Source organism: Salmo salar, chromosome 02 (genome assembly GCF_965601325.2).
Source record: "Salmo salar chromosome 02, fSalSal1, whole genome shotgun sequence".
In the NCBI taxonomy this organism is placed as follows: Eukaryota; Metazoa; Chordata; class Actinopteri; order Salmoniformes; family Salmonidae; genus Salmo; species Salmo salar.
In genome coordinates this window covers 85,576,360-85,592,500 of record NC_138292.1, presented here as the reverse complement: position 1 = coordinate 85,592,500, position 16,141 = coordinate 85,576,360, and the positions used below count along the sequence as shown (strand labels likewise).

General features: G+C 46.4%; 1 protein-coding gene across 2 annotated transcripts in view; it reads left to right on the top strand.

Moving 5' to 3' along the window:
• LOC106563988 (Ras association and DIL domains) overlaps positions 1-15,887 on the top strand; it is an 88,823-nt gene extending 72,936 nt beyond the window's left edge. The window contains exons 17-20 of one of the 2 annotated variants that reach the window (XM_082967826.1): positions 733-1,012; positions 5,012-5,142; positions 11,670-11,809; positions 12,332-15,887. In XM_082967826.1, the coding sequence (XP_082823952.1) occupies positions 733-1,012; positions 5,012-5,142; positions 11,670-11,809; positions 12,332-12,431 (651 nt within the window). In that variant the 3' untranslated portion in view covers positions 12,432-15,887. The remainder of the gene's footprint in view (positions 1-732; positions 1,013-5,011; positions 5,143-11,669; positions 11,810-12,331) is intronic. The other variant, XM_082967828.1, reaches the window with a different exon arrangement.
• Positions 15,888-16,141: the final 254 nt, after the last annotated feature.

Here is a 16,141-nt window from a genome sequence, read left to right as displayed (position 1 = left end):
TAGACATGACAGCCACCCTGGCGGTGCCAAGTCCTAGACATGACAGCCACCCTGGCGGTGCCAAGTCCCAGACATGACATCCACCCTGGCGGTGCCAAGTCCCAGACATGACAGCCACCCTGGCGGTGCCAAGTCTAGACATGACAGCCACCCTGGCGGTGCCAAGTCCTAGACATGACAGCCACCATGGCGGTGCCAAGTCCTAGACATGACAGCCACCCTGGCGGTGCCAAGTCCTAGACATGACAGCCACCCTGGCGGTGCCAAGTCCTAGACATGACAGCCACCCTGGCGGTGCCAAGTCCCAGACATGACATCCACCCTGGCGGTGCCAAGTCCCAGACATGACAGCCACCCTGGCGGTGCCAAGTCTAGACATGACAGCCACCCTGGCGGTGCCAAGTCCTAGACATGACAGCCACCCTGGCGGTGCCAAGTCCTAGACATGACAGCCATGGTAATCAGATTAAGGCTTTAGGACCAGTAAGTAGTCAGTCAGGACGGCTGGCTGGATTATACTTTGGTGTTACTGAGAGAGGCCCACTACAGGCAACACGCACGCACGCACACACACTCACTAACACACACTCACTAACACACACACACACACACACACACACACACACACACACACACACACACACACACACACACACACACACACACACACACCTGCCTTTAACAGTATTGTAACTGTGTGTTGTTTTATCCCCCCTCCCCCACAACCTCCAGAGGGAGTGCCCTCCGTCCCACAACAGTCCCCGGTCAGGAGGGGGGGAGGAGTGGGTGAGGGATAGACCCCCAGGCCAATCTCACAGCAGTGTGAGGAGGAATGGCACCGCCCCCCACCTCCGGCCGACCAACCAGGACCCTTCGTGCCTCCTGACTTCGCCCAACACGCCCCGGAACCCCGAGGGGGGCGGGGCTGACCTGGTTGGACACGCCCCCCAGGTCAACGGCTGCAGTAATAGCAGACCTTCAACGGACGGGAAGAAAAGCAACGGACTAGAGGGTAAAGACTCCTCTACTGACATATATATAGACATACAGTCAGGTCCAGAATTATTGGCACCCTTGATAAAGTTGGTCAGAAAATACTTTTGTTTAATGTATAAACTGAGTATAGCAAACATGAGCATCACTCCCCCTATAGCTTTCACCTGGTCAGTCTGTCATGGAAATAGTAGGTGTCCTTAATGTTTTGTACTCTCAGTGTATATTTTGTTTTAATAACTGCACAAAAATATAAACGCAACATGCAACAATTTCAACGATTTTACTGAGTCCCAGTTCATAGAAGGAAATCAGTCAATTTAAATAAATTCATTAGGCGCTAATCTATGGATTTCACATAACTTGGCAGGGGCGCAGCCTTGGGTGGGCCTGGGAGGGCATAGACCTACCCACTGAGGAGCCAGGCCCAGCCAAACAGAATTCTTTTTTTCCCCACAAAAGGGCTTTATTACAGACATAAATACTCCTCAGTTTCATCAGCTGTCTGGGTGGCTGGTTTAAGACGATACTGCAGGTATAGAAGCCGCATGTGGAGGTCCTGGGCTGGCCTAGTTACACGTGGTCTGCGGTTGTGAGGCCGGTTGGACGTACTGCCAAATTCTCTGAAACTACGCTGAAGGCGGCTTATGGTAGAGAAATGAACATGACATTATCTGGCAACAGATCTGGTGAACATTCCTGCAGTCAGCATGCCAATTGCACGCTCCCTCAAAACTTGAGACATCTGTGGAATTGTGTGACAAAACTGCACATTTTAGAGTGGCCTTTTATTGTCCCCAGCACAAGGTGCACCTGTGTAATGATCATGCTGTTTAATCAGCTTCTTGATATGCCACACCTGTCAGTCAGGTGGATGGATTATCTTGGAAAAGGAAAAATGCTCACTAACAGGGATGTAAACAAATTTGTGCACAAAATTTGAGAGAAATAAGCTTTTTTGTGCGGATGGAACATTTCTGGGATCTTTTATTTCAGCTCATGAAACATGGGAACATTTCTCCTATAGTAATATGCTATTTATCCAAAGCGACATAGTTATGCGTGCATACATTTTACTTATGGGTGGGTATTGAACCCACAACCCCGGGCGTTACAGGCACCATGAATTACCAATTTAGCTACAAAGGACCACAAAGTCTCCTGACTTGAACCACATTGAGAACCTGTGGTTTGAATTGAAGAGGATAGTCCTAAAGTGCAGACTGAAGGATATCAATGATCTGGTAGGATTCTGTATGGAGGAATGGTCTAAGATCCCTCCTAGTGCTCTCCAATCTCATAAAACACTTTAGAAAAAGGCTGTGTCATTATCCTGGCAAGCAGAGGGTGCTAGAGTATTGAAAACAGGGGTGCCAATCATTTTTTATGGATTTTTTTTGAATTAGTTGTTAAACAAAATCTCTTTCTGTAATATAAAATAATCTAATGGTCCCATTATTTTGAGCTTGCTATATAGCTCAGTGTTTGTATTGTACTCATCCTCATCTGGGGTGCCGATAATATTTCCCCTATCTTTGTATTATATTAATCTTTATCAAGGGTGCCAATAATTATGGACCTGACTGACATATATATATATATATATATATATATATATATATATACAGCGATATAGTTTTTTACAGTATGTAATATATAGATATATAAATAAAGCAATAACATCAGCAATGGACTTGAGGATATAAACTCATGTACAGCAACATATAAGGAAATATAATACTTTTTGATGTAATCTATATGAAATACAGCATAACATGAGAACTGACTGGCAACATAACTGAGTGGACTGTTGTTGTTCCCTGATAAACTCAGTACTGCATGTCTCCCCCCTGGTGACAGTGTTCAGTACTGCATGTCTCCCCCCCTGGTGACAGTGTTCAGTACTGCATGTCTCCCCCCTGGTGACAGTGTTCAGTACTGCATGTCTCCCCCCTGGTGACAGTGTTCAGTACTGCATGTCTCCCCCCCTGGTGACAGTGTTCAGTACTGCATGTCTCCCCCCCTGGTGACAGTGTTCAGTACTGCATGTCTCCCCCCTGGTGACAGTGTTCAGTACTGCATGTCTCCCCCCCTGGTGACAGTGTTCAGTACTGCATGTCTCCCCCCTGGTGACAGTGTTCAGTACTGCATGTCTCCCCCCCTGGTGACAGTGTTCAGTACTGCATGTCTCCCCCCTGGTGACAGTGTTCAGTACTGCATGTCTCCCCCCCTGGTGACAGTGTTCAGTACTGCATGTCTCCCCCCTGGTGACAGTGTTCAGTACTGCATGTCTCCCCCCCTGGTGACAGTGTTCAGTACTGCATGTCTCCCCCCCTGGTGACAGTGTTCAGTACTGCATGTCTCCCCCCTGGTGACAGTGTTCAGTACTGCATGTCTCCCCCCTGGTGACAGTGTTCAGTACTGCATGTCTCCCCCCTGGTGACAGTGTTCAGTACTGCATGTCTCCCCCCCTGGTGACAGTGTTCAGTACTGCATGTCTCCCCCCCTGGTGACAGTGTTCAGTACTGCATGTCTCCCCCCTGGTGACAGTGTTCAGTACTGCATGTCTCCCCCCCTGGTGACAGTGTTCAGTACTGCATGTCTCCCCCCTGGTGACAGTGTTCAGTACTGCATGTCTCCCCCCCTGGTGACAGTGTTCAGTACTGCATGTCTCCCCCCCTGGTGACAGTGTTCAGTACTGCATGTCTCCCCCCTGGTGACAGTGTTCAGTACTGCATGTCTCCCCCCTGGTGACAGTGTTCAGTACTGCATGTCTCCCCCCCTGGTGACAGTGTTCAGTACTGCATGTCTCCCCCCCTGGTGACAGTGTTCAGTACTGCATGTCTCCCCCCCTGGTGACAGTGTTCAGTACTGCATGTCTCCCCCCTGGTGACAGTGTTCAGTACTGCATGTCTCCCCCCCTGGTGACAGTGTTCAGTACTGCATGTCTCCCCCCCTGGTGACAGTGTTCAGTACTGCATGTCTCCCCCCTGGTGACAGTGTTCAGTACTGCATGTCTCCCCCCCTGGTGACAGTGTTCAGTACTGCATGTCTCCCCCCTGGTGACAGTGTTCAGTACTGCATGTCTCCCCCCCTGGTGACAGTGTTCAGTACTGCATGTCTCCCCCCGTGGTGACAGTGTTCAGTACTGCATGTCTCCCCCCTGGTGACAGTGTTCAGTACTGCATGTCTCCCCCCCTGGTGACAGTGTTCAGTACTGCATGTCTCCCCCCCTGGTGACAGTGTTCAGTACTGCATGTCTCCCCCCTGGTGACAGTGTTCAGTACTGCATGTCTCCCCCCTGGTGACAGTGTTCAGTACTGCATGTCTCCCCCCGTGGTGACAGTGTCGGGCCAACGCTCTTAACCGCTAGGCTACCTGCCGCCCCGTAGCTGTCTGTTTAGTTGTTTAGTCGTTCACTGTGTGTGTTAGTTGTTCTGTGTTTGTGGGACTGCCTTGTTAGCTGTGTATAGCTGTAGTGTGTGTATAGCTGTAGTGTGTATAGCTGTAGTGTGTATAGCTGTAGTGTGTATAGCTGTAGTGTGTGTATAGCTGTAGTGTGTATGGCTGTAGTGTGTGTAGCTGTAGTGTGTGTATAGCTGTAGTGTGTATAGCTGTAGTGTGTGTAGCTGTAGTGTGTATAGCTGTAGTGTGTGTATAGCTGTAGTGTGTATAGCTGTAGTGTGTGTAGCTGTAGTGTGTGTATAGCTGTAGTGTGTGTATAGCTGTAGTGTGTGTATAGCTGTAGTGTGTGTATAGCTGTAGTGTGTATAGCTGTAGTGTGTGTATAGCTGTAGTGTGTATAGCTGTAGTGTGTGTATAGCTGTAGTGTGTGTATAGCTGTAGTGTGTGTATAGCTGTAGTGTGTATAGCTGTAGTGTGTATAGCTGTAGTGTGTATAGCTGTAGTGTGTATAGCTGTAGTGTGTGTATAGCTGTAGTGTGTATAGCTGTAGTGTGTATAGCTGTAGTGTGTATAGCTGTAGTGTGTATAGCTGTAGTGTGTGTCCTCTCTACAGGTAGTTTATGTGAGGTCCCCTTCCCCGTGCCTCCCGGGGCCCTGTTCCCTGATGATGAGTGTTGTCTGGTGTTTGTAGTGGAGCTGAACAAGGGACCCTACGGACTGGGCATGGGACTCATAGATGGACTGGTGAGTAAATCAAATGGTCTTTTTCCACATGCTTTGGAAACAACAGGTGTAGACTAACAGTGAAATGTTTACTGACGGGTTATTTTCCAACAATGCAGAGTTAAAGATAAAATATATCAAATAAAAATATATATAGTGACAAGGATTAAATACACAGTGAATAACGAATAACAATAACAGCTAAAATATAACTGCTATTATACAGGGACTCCCAGGTAATAATATGGTTATATACAGCTGTTATATACAGGGAGTACCAGGTTATAACATGGCTATATACAGCATATACAGGGACTCCCAGGTAATAATATGGTTATATACAGCTGTTATATACAGGGAGTACCAGGTAATATATGGTTATATACAGCATATACAGGGACTCCCAGGTAATAATATGGTTATATACAGCTGTTATATACAGGGAGTACCAGGTAATAACATGGCTATATACAGCATATACAGGGACTCCCAGGTAATAATATGGTTATATACAGCTGTTATATACAGGGAGTACCAGGTAATAACATGGCTATATACAGCTGTTATATACAGGTAGTACCAGGTAATAATATGGTTATATACAGCTGTTATATACAGGGAGTACCAGGTAATAACATGGCTATATACAGCATATACAGGGACTCCCAGGTAATAATATGGTTATATACAGCTGTTAACAGGGAGTACCAGGTAATAATATGGTTATATACAGCTGTTATATACAGGGAGTACCAGGTAATAACATGGCTATATACAGCATATACAGGGACTCCCAGGTAATAATATGGTTATATACAGCTGTTATATACAGGGAGTACCAGGTTATAACATGGCTATATACAGCATATACAGGGACTCCCAGGTAATAATATGGTTATATACAGCTGTTATATACAGGGAGTACCAGGTAATAATATGGTTATATACAGCTGTTATATACAGGGACTCCCAGGTAATAATATGGTAATATACAGCTGTTATATACAGGGAGTACCAGGTAATAATATGGTTATATACAGCTGTTATATACAGGGACTCCCAGGTAATAATATGGTTATATACAGCTGTTATATACAGGGACTCCCAGGTAATAATATGGTTATATACAGCTGTTATATACAGGGAGTACCAGGTAATAATATGGTTATATACAGCTGTTATATACAGGGAGTACCAGGTTATAACATGGCTTATACAGCATATACAGGGACTCCCAGGTAATAATATGGTTATATACAGCTGTTATATACAGGGAGTACCAGGTTATAACATGGCTATATACAGCATATACAGGACTCCCAGGTAATAATATGGTTATATACAGCTGTTATATACAGGGTACCAGGTAATAACATGGCTATATACAGCCTTCCCTGTAGCTCAGTGGTAGAGCATGGTGTTTGCAACACCAGGGTTGTGGGTTCGATTCCCACGGGGGGCCAGCACAGAAAAAATGGATGAAATGTATGCATTCACTACTGTAAGTCGCTCTGGATAAGAGCGTCTGCTAAATGACTAAAATGTAAAATGTAAATGTAAATATACAGGGACTCCCAGGTAATAATATGGTTATATACAGCTGTTATATACAGGGAGTACCAGGTAATAATATGGTTATATACAGCCTGTCCCTGTAGCTACAGGGAGTACCAGGTGGCAATAACATGGCTGTAGGTACAGCATATACCACGGGGCTCCGCACGGTAATAATATGGTTATGATACAGCTGTATGCATACAGGGAGTACCAGGTAAGTAGATATGGTTATATACAGCTGTCTGATATACAGGGAGTACCAGGTAATGAACATGGCTATACACAGGGAGTACCAGGTAACAACATGGTTATATGCAGGAGTACCAGGTAATAACATGGTTATATACAGGGAGTACCAGGTAACAACATGGTTATATACAGCTGTTATATACAGGGAGTACCAGGTAATAACATGGTTATATACAGGGAGTACCAGGATCAACATGGTTATATGCAGGAAGTACCAGGTAATAACATGGTTATATACAGGGAGTACCAGGTAATAACATGGTTATATACAGGGAGTACCAGGTAATAACATGGTTATATACAGGGAGTACCAGGTAATAACATGGTTATATGCAGGGAGTACCAGGTAATAACATGGTTATATACAGGGAGTACCAGGTAATAACATGGCTATATACAGGGAGTACCAGGTAATAACATGGCTATATGCAGGGAGTACCAGGTAACAACATGGTTATATACAGGGAGTACCAGGTAACATGGTTATATACAGGGAGTACCAGGTAATAACATGGTTATATACAGGGAGGGCCTTCCTCTGACACCGCCTGGTGTAGAGGTCCTGGATGGCATGGAGCTCAGCAGCAGTGATGTACTGGACTGTACTCACCACCCTCTGTAGCGCTCTGCGGTCAGGTGCCTTGCAGTTTCTGTACGAAGTGGTGATGTAGCCAGTCAAGATGCTCTCAATGGTGCAGCTGTAGAACATTTTGAGGATCTGAGGGCCCATGCCAAAACTTTTCAGCCTCCTGAGGTTGAAGAGGGGCTGTTGTGCCCTCTTTACAACTGTGTGGGTGTGTGTTGACCATTTGAAGACACCGAGGAACTTGAAGCTCTCGACCCACTCCCCTACAGCCCCATCGATTTGGATGGGGACGTGCTCGCTCCTCCGTTTCCTGTAGTCCACAATCAGTTCCTGTTTCTTGCTGATATTGAGGGAGAGTTTGTTGTTCTGACACCCCACTGCCAAGTCACTGACCTCCTCCCTAAAGGCTGCCTCATCATCGTCTGTGATCAGTCCTACCACCATTTTGTTATCAACAAACTTGATGATAGTGTTGGAGTCGTGCGGTGGCCATGCAGTCATGGGTGAACAAGGAATACAGGAGGGGACTAAGCACACACCTCTGAGGGGTCCCCATATTGATGGTCAGTGTGGCAGATACCCTCACCGCCTGGTGGGGGAGCGACCCGTCAGGAAGTCCAGGATCCAGTTGCAGAGGGAAGTGTTCAGTCCCAGGGTCCTGAACTTAGTGATGAGCTTGGAGGGGACTATGGTGTTGAATGCTGAGCTGTAGTCAATGAACAGCATTCTTACATAGGTGTTCTTTTTGTGTGGGCATTATGGACTGCAACCGAGATTGCGTCATCTGTGGATCTTTCGGGGCAGTATGGGATGATATGAGCCATGACCAGCCTTTTGAAGCCTTTCATGGCTACAGATGTGAGTGCTACGGGGCGATAGTAATTTAGTTGCCTTGGCGACCTTGGGCACGGGGACTGTGGTCTGCTTGAAACAAGTTGGTATTACAGACTGGGTCAGGGATAGGTTGAAAATGTCAGTGAAAAAATTTGCCAGGTTGTCAGCGCATGCTCTGAGCACGCGCCCTGGTATTCTGTCCGGCGGCCTTGAGAATGTTAACCTGTTTAAAGGTCTTGATCACATCGGCTACGGAGCGCAAGATCACACAGTCATCCGGAACAACTGGTGCTCTCATGCGTGGTTCAGTGTTGCTTGTTTTGAAGCGAGCATAAAAGGCATTTAGCTCGTCTGGTAGGCTCACCTCGCTGGGCAGCTCGCGGCTGGGTTTCCCTTTGCTATCTGTGATAGTTTGCAAGCCCTGCCACATCCGTCAAGTGTCAGAGCCTGCATAGTAGGATTCGATCTTAGTCCTGTATTGATGCTTTGTCTGTCACTGTACGGTCACTGTGGGGATGACATCATCAATGCACTTGTTAATGAAACCGGTGACTGATGTTGTAAACTCCTCAAATCAAAATCAAATCAAATTGTATTTGTCACATACACATGGTTAGCAGACGTTAATGCGAGTGTAGCGAAATGCTTGTGCTTCTTGTTCCGACCATGCAGTAATATCTAACAAGTAATCTAACAATTTCACAACAACTACCTTATACACACAAGTGTAAAGGAATGAATAAGAATATGTACATATAAATATATGGATGAGCGATGGCCGAATGGTGTAGGCAAGGTGCAGTAGATGGTGTAGAGTACAGTATATACATATGAAATGAGTAATGTAGGGTATGTAAACATTATATAAAGTGGCCTTGTTTAAAGTGGCTAGTGATACATTTATTACATCAATTTTTTCATTATTAAAGTGGCTAGAGATGAGTCAGTATGTTGACAGCAGCCACTCAATGTTAGTGATGGCTGTTTAACAGTCTGATGGCCTTGAGATAGAAGCCGTTTTTCAGTCTCTCGGTCCCAGCTTTGATGCACCTGTACTGACCTCACCTTCTGGATGATAGCAGGGTGAACAAGCAGTGGCTCTGGTGGTTGTTGTCCTTAATGATCTTTTTGGCCTTCCTGTGACATCGGGTGCTGTAGGTGTCCTGGAGGGCAGGTAGTTTGCCCCCGGTGATGCGTTGTGCAGACCTCACTACCCTCTGGAGAGCCTTACGGTTGTGGGCGGAGCAGTTGCCGTACCAGGCGGTGATACAGCCCGACAGGATGCTCTTGATTGTGCATCTGTAAAAGTTAGTGAGTGTTTTAGGTGACAAGCCAAATTTCTTCAGCCTCCTGAGGTTGAAGAGGCGCTGCTGCGCCTTCTTCACCACGCTGTCTGTGTGGGTGGACCATTTCAGTTTGTCTGTGATGTGTACGCCGAGGAACTTAAAACTCTCCCCCCTCTCCACTACTGTCCCGTCAATGTAGATAGGGGGCTGCTCCCTCTGCTGTTTCCTGAAGTCCACGATCAGCTCCTTTGTTTTGTTGACGTTGAGTGTGAGGTTATTTTCCTGACACCACACTCCGAGGGCCCTCACCTCCTCCCTGTAGGACGTCTCGTCGTTGTTGGTAATCAAGCCTACCACTGTAGTGTCATCTGCAAACTTGATGATTGAGTTGGAGGCGTGCATGGCCACGAAGTCATGGGTGAACAGGGAGTACAGGAGAGGGCTGAGAATGCACCCTTGTGGGGCCCCAGTGTTGAGGATCAGCGGGGTGGAGATGTTGTTACCTACCCTCACCACCTGGGGCGGTCCGTCAGGAAGTCCAGGACCCAGTTGCACAGGGCGGAGTCGAGACCCAGGGTCTCGAGCTTAATGACAAGTTTGGAGGATACTATGGTGTTAAATGCTGAGCTGTAGTCGATGAACAGCATTCTTACATAGGTATTCCTCTTGTCCAGATGGGTTAGGGCAGTGTGCAGTGTTATTGCGTCGTCTGTGGATCTATTGGGGTGGTAAGCAAATTGGAGTGGGTCTAGGGTGTCAGGTAGGGTGGAGGTGATATGGTCCTTGACTAGTCTCTCAAATCACTTCATGATGACAGAAGTGAGTGCTACGGGGCGATAGTCATTTAGCTCAGTTAGCTTAGCTTTCTTGGGAACAGGAACAATGGTGGCCCTCTTGAAGCATGTGGGAACAGCAGACTGGGATAAGGTTTGATTGAATATGTCCGTAAACACACCAGCCAGCTGGTCTGCGCATGCTCTGAGGACGCGGCTAGGGATGACGTCTGGGCCGGCAGCTTTGTGAAGGTTAACATGTTTAAATGTTTTACGCACTTTGGCTGCAGAGAAGGAGAGCCCTCAATGTTACTGGATGAATCCCGGAACATATTCCGATCTGTGCTAGCGAAACAGTCCTGTAGCTTAGCATCCGCTTCATCGGAACACTTCCGTACATCCTGTTTGTGTTTTTGCTTGGAAGCAGGAGGATGGTCTGATTTGCCAAAGGCAGGGTAAGGCCGGGCCTTGTATGGGCAAGGCTGTGCCTTGTATGCATTTCTGTGTGTGGAATAAAGGTGATCTAGAGTTTGCCACCTCGAGTTGCTCAGGTGACATGCTGGTAAAAATGAGCTAAAACAGATTTATGTTTCGCTGCATTAAAATCACCAGCCACAAGAAACGCTGCCTCCGTCTGTGCATTTTCTTGTTTGTTTATGGCCATAAATAGCTCATTGAGTGTGGTCTTAGTGCTAGCATCGGTTTGTGGTGGTAAATAGACAGCTCGGAAAAATATAGATAAACTCTCTTGGTAAATAGTGTGGTCTACAGCTTATCATGAGGTATTCTAACTCAGGCGAGCAAAAACTCGAGACTTCTTTAGCGTTAGAGATCACTCACAACGTTTCTTAACATTAGAGATCGTGCACAAGGTTTCTTAAAGAGATACACATGGAGGTATACACACATTGAGGCCAGGATTCAATCCGATCTCATATTTTCTGTAAATAAAGGTTAAATAAAATGTAAAAGGCTGCAACGCACTTTTTAAAGGTAATGTTCGGAGTTCGCGGAGAACATATTCAAGGTAAATGCTGCGTATGTCGACACAATGGGAAATTACCTTTAAATGCTGCATATGTCAGCACAATGGGAAATTACCTTTAAATGCCGCATTGTCTAAATCCACCATCCCATTGAATCCCGGCCTTACACACACACACTTATTCAAAGACCAAATGTACACCCAGCGATAGTGTTTGGCTGAACATAGCTGGTGGTAACATTTAAACAGCTAAACTTCTCTCCACCCTCCTCCTGCAGCACACGCCTCTGAATGCTCCAGGGATCTATATCAGAACTCTGATTCCAGACGGTCCGGCGGCGTCTGACGGGAGGCTGAGGATTGGAGACCGGATACTAGCGGTTAACGGGACCAGCCTGATAGGAGCAGACTACCAGAGGTGAGGATACTAGAGGGACCAGCCTGATAGGAGCAGACTACCAGAGGTGAGGATACTAGAGGGACCAGCCTGATAGGAGCAGACTACCAGAGGTGAGGATACTAGAGGGACCAGCCTGATAGGAGCAGACTACCAGAGGTGAGGATACTAGAGGGACCAGCCTGATAGGAGCAGACTACCAGAGGTGAGGATACTAGAGGTATCAGCCTGATAGAAGCAGACTACCAGAGGTGAGAATACTAGAGGGACCAGCCTGATAGGAGCAGACTACCAGAGGTGAGGATACTAGAGGGACCAGCCTGATAGGAGCAGACTACCAGAGGTGAGGATACTAGAGGGACCAGCCTGATAGGAGCAGACTACCAGAGGTGAGGATACTAGAGGGACCAGCCTGATAGGAGCAGACTACCTCTCTCCTATCTATCATTAATATTGAATCTCTGGTGATCACTATGTAATACAACTCTACCTGTCTCCTCCTACCTTTCCTCTCTCTCTTTCCTTCTCTCTTCCCCTCTCCAGTGCTGTGGATCTGATCCGGCTAGGCGGAGGGCGTCTGCGTTTCCTGGTGGCCAAGTCAGACCTGGAGGTCTCAGAGAAGATCAGCGCTTCGTCCTGCTGACTGGTGGGAACGGCGGGAATCTCCACGGGAACGCTGCCCTCAGCTCCACCAAGAGAGAGGAGGAAGAGAGAAAGGAAAGTGGTAGATGACAAAGAGAAAGATACGCTGAGCGGTAGAAAGGAGATGGATTCTAGGAAGATGGACAGATCCTGGAATGAGGAGATACTCTTGGGAGTGAGAAAGAGCTTTCCTTCAATCCCTAGTATTACATGCACAGACACACACACATCAGCCTCATCCTCAGAACTCAGACGATGATGGTCGGAAAAAAACTGAAATCCCAGATGAATCGATCAAAAGCACCAAACACTGGGAAGACTCAGGAATTGATCAGGAATTTGTGACAGATGAGTCAACAGACACTTAAAAACCAGACAGACATTCTAATGTTCTTTATTGCACCGTTACTACGGTAACACACGCCCTGCCTGGATTGTCGGAGGTACCGAGTCACCCCCCCGACTCCCATTGTCTCTGAGTATGACTGGCAAGGCAGTTCAACCAATCACCTGCGAATAGTCAGTGGTTTGAAGCAAAGTCTAACCAATCAGTCTCGAGCGTTAACCCCTTCCAGCTAGGGTTCTTTTAAAGCACAGTGGAGTTCGTTAGGGGCTGCGGTCCGATTCTCCACCCTTCTCCCCTGAAGTCAACAATACAATGCTTTCAATCAAACATGTTGTCGGGGAACAGTGTCAGTTTCAAGTTCATGTGTGTGAACACGTATTTATTAATATTATAACCCAGAGATGTAGCTTTCTGATCTGTTCTTCAACTGGGGCCACTGTTAACCAATCTGCTGACCAAACCATTGAGATTCAATGGAAAATGTCCAAAATGATGATGTTGGCCTCTCATTGACTATATATACACGTGGTATGTACTAACTGCATGGCTATATGTACATATCAATGTGCACTTCCACACTACACTCAGTATGGAGGACTGTTAGAGTGACATGCTCTATTGAAGAATGTTGTGTTGTTCTGTTGAAGAATGTTGTGTTGTTCTGTTGAAGAATGTTGTTCTATTGTAGAATATTGTGACGTTCTATTGTTCTGGAAGAATGTCATCATGAACCCTGTTTATAGCTGATGCTAGCCTGTGTCCTGGTCTCGTCCACATTTCTAGACCATTAGAAGAACTTCTAGTGATCAGAACTTTCTGACCGCCTCCGGAGGTTGTTCTGAGGGCAGCTCCGCCTCCAGGGAACTGGCAGAACAAAGCCATTGGTTGGATGAAAACTCAGTGACATGTCAGTGGGCAGGGTTTATAGGCGAGAGTCAAATAAGAAAAGGCCTTGGGTGGTAGGTTGCCACCTACGAGGTTGCCAGTTCGAATCCCAGTTGAGACTTGTTTTCCCACCTTACCCAACATCTTTAACTATACTGAACCAAAATATAAATGCAACGTGTGAAGTGTTGGTCCCATGTTTCATGAGCTGAAATAAAAGATCCCAGAAATGTTCCATACGCACAAAAAGCTTCTCAAATTTGGTGCACAAATTTGTTTACATCCCTGTTAGTGAGCATTTTTCCTTTGCCGAGATAATCCATCTACCTGACAGGTGTGGCATATTAAGAAACTGATTAAACAGCATGATCTTTACGCTGGTGCACCTTGTGCTGGGAACAAAAGGCCACTCTAAAATGTGCCGTTTTGTTACACAACACAATGCCACAGAAGTCTCAAGTTGAGGGAGCGTGCAATTGGCATGGTGACTGCAGGAATGTCCGCCAGAGAATTGAATGTTAATTTCTCTACCATAAGCCGCCTCCGTCATTTTAGAGAATTTGGCAGTACATCCAACCGGCCTCATACCCGCAGACCACATGTAACCAGACCAGCCCAACACTATTTCCCCCACATAGACTACATGACCAAAAGTATGTGAACACCTGCTCGTTCAAACACCTCATTCCAAAATCATGGGCATTAATATGGAGTTGGTCCCCCCTTTGCTGCTATTACAGCCTCCACTCTTCTGGGAAGGATTTCCACTAGATGTTGGGGACTTGCTTCCATTCAGCCACAAGAGCATTAGTGAGGTCAGTCACTGATGTTGGGCGATTAGGCCTGGCTCGCAGTCGACGTTCCAATTCATCACATACTACAAGGCCCTCCCCCCCTTTTTTTCACCTTTATTTAACCAGGTAGGCTAGTTGAGAACAAGTTCTCATTTTCAACTGCAACCTGGCCAAGATGAAGCAAAGCAGTTCGACACAAACAACACAGAGTTACACATGGAATAAACAAACATGCAGTCAATAATACAATAGAAAACAGTGTGTGCAAATGAGGTAGGTTAAATAATAACAATATAGCAATTAAACACTGGAGTGATAGATTTCCAGATGAGTGTGCAAGTAGAGATACTGGGGTGCAAAGGAGCAAAATAAATATAATAAATACAGTGAGGTAGTTGGATGGGCTATTTACAGATGGGCTGTGTACAGGTGCAGTGATCTGTGAGCTGCTCTGACAGCTGGTGCTTAAAGTTAGTGAAGGAGATATGTCTCCAGCTTCCGTGATTTTTGCAATTTGTTCCAGTCATTGGCAGCAGAGAACTGGAAGGAAAGGCAGCCAAAGGAGGAATTGGCTTTGGGGGTGACCAGTGAGATATACCTGCTGTGAGTCTGGAAGGAGAGTTTACAGTCTTGCCAGACACCTAGGTATTTGTAGTTATCCACATATTCTAAGTCCGAACCGTCCAGAGTAGTGATGCTGGATGGGCGGGCAGTGCTGTCCACTGCTGGCCCAGTGGACAAGGCCCTCCCGTATGCTGGCCCAGTGGGCAGTGCTGTCCACTGCTGGCCCAGTGGACAAGGCCCTCCCCTCTGCTGGCCCAGTGGACAAGGCCCTCTGCTGGCCCAGTGGACAAGGCCCTCCCCTCTGCTGGCCCAGCGGACAAGGCCCTCCCCTCTGCTGGCCCAGTGGACAAGGCATTGGAATAGGGACCAGAAGGTCACAGGTTCTAATCTTACCCATGGCTTTTGTTTATTTCAGCGTAAAGCGATACCTAGAGTCAATGGTGCCACCTGCCAATGATTTAAAAGTTTGATAATCCAGATCGGTTTACACTCTTAACGTAAAGATACGTCTCCCTGACTACCTCGGCAGCTGGTCAGAAAGATCGGATCACAATCACTTCTTTTAAAAATCGTCCACACCTGGGAGAAGAAAAATAATAACGTAGGCACAATCAGAATGTGGACAAGATCAGCAGCAGGTATAAAACGGGTACTGAAGATAAAGCCAATATCCTCATGTGCATCTGTCTACACATCAATGCCATTATTTAACCTTGTATTTGTACTTCATAGTGTAAATGGTTTGTACTAGTCCATGTTTCATACATGCAGCATGTCCCCGATCTCACGTCTGATGACTTTTCAATATTTATACTCTTAGCACCACAGGATTATTGAATATGAATAAACTGTTGACAGGAAGTGACAACGTCTCTTTGTCCGCATTCTTTTCGAAAAAAAATGTAAACTAGAAGGTCGGGATTCAATGCCAGCTATGTTCTAGGCGCACGGCTCACGATAATGCACTTTGAAGGGTCACTTGTACAGCTGCCATGTACAGCGTTTAACATGAATGCCATCTCCGCAGACATCTAGGAAAATGCTTTTAAAAGCCATGTTTTCAGCTGTATAGTGATTTGCGCTATAGTTAATGTAAATAAAATAAACATTTTAAAAGACTGC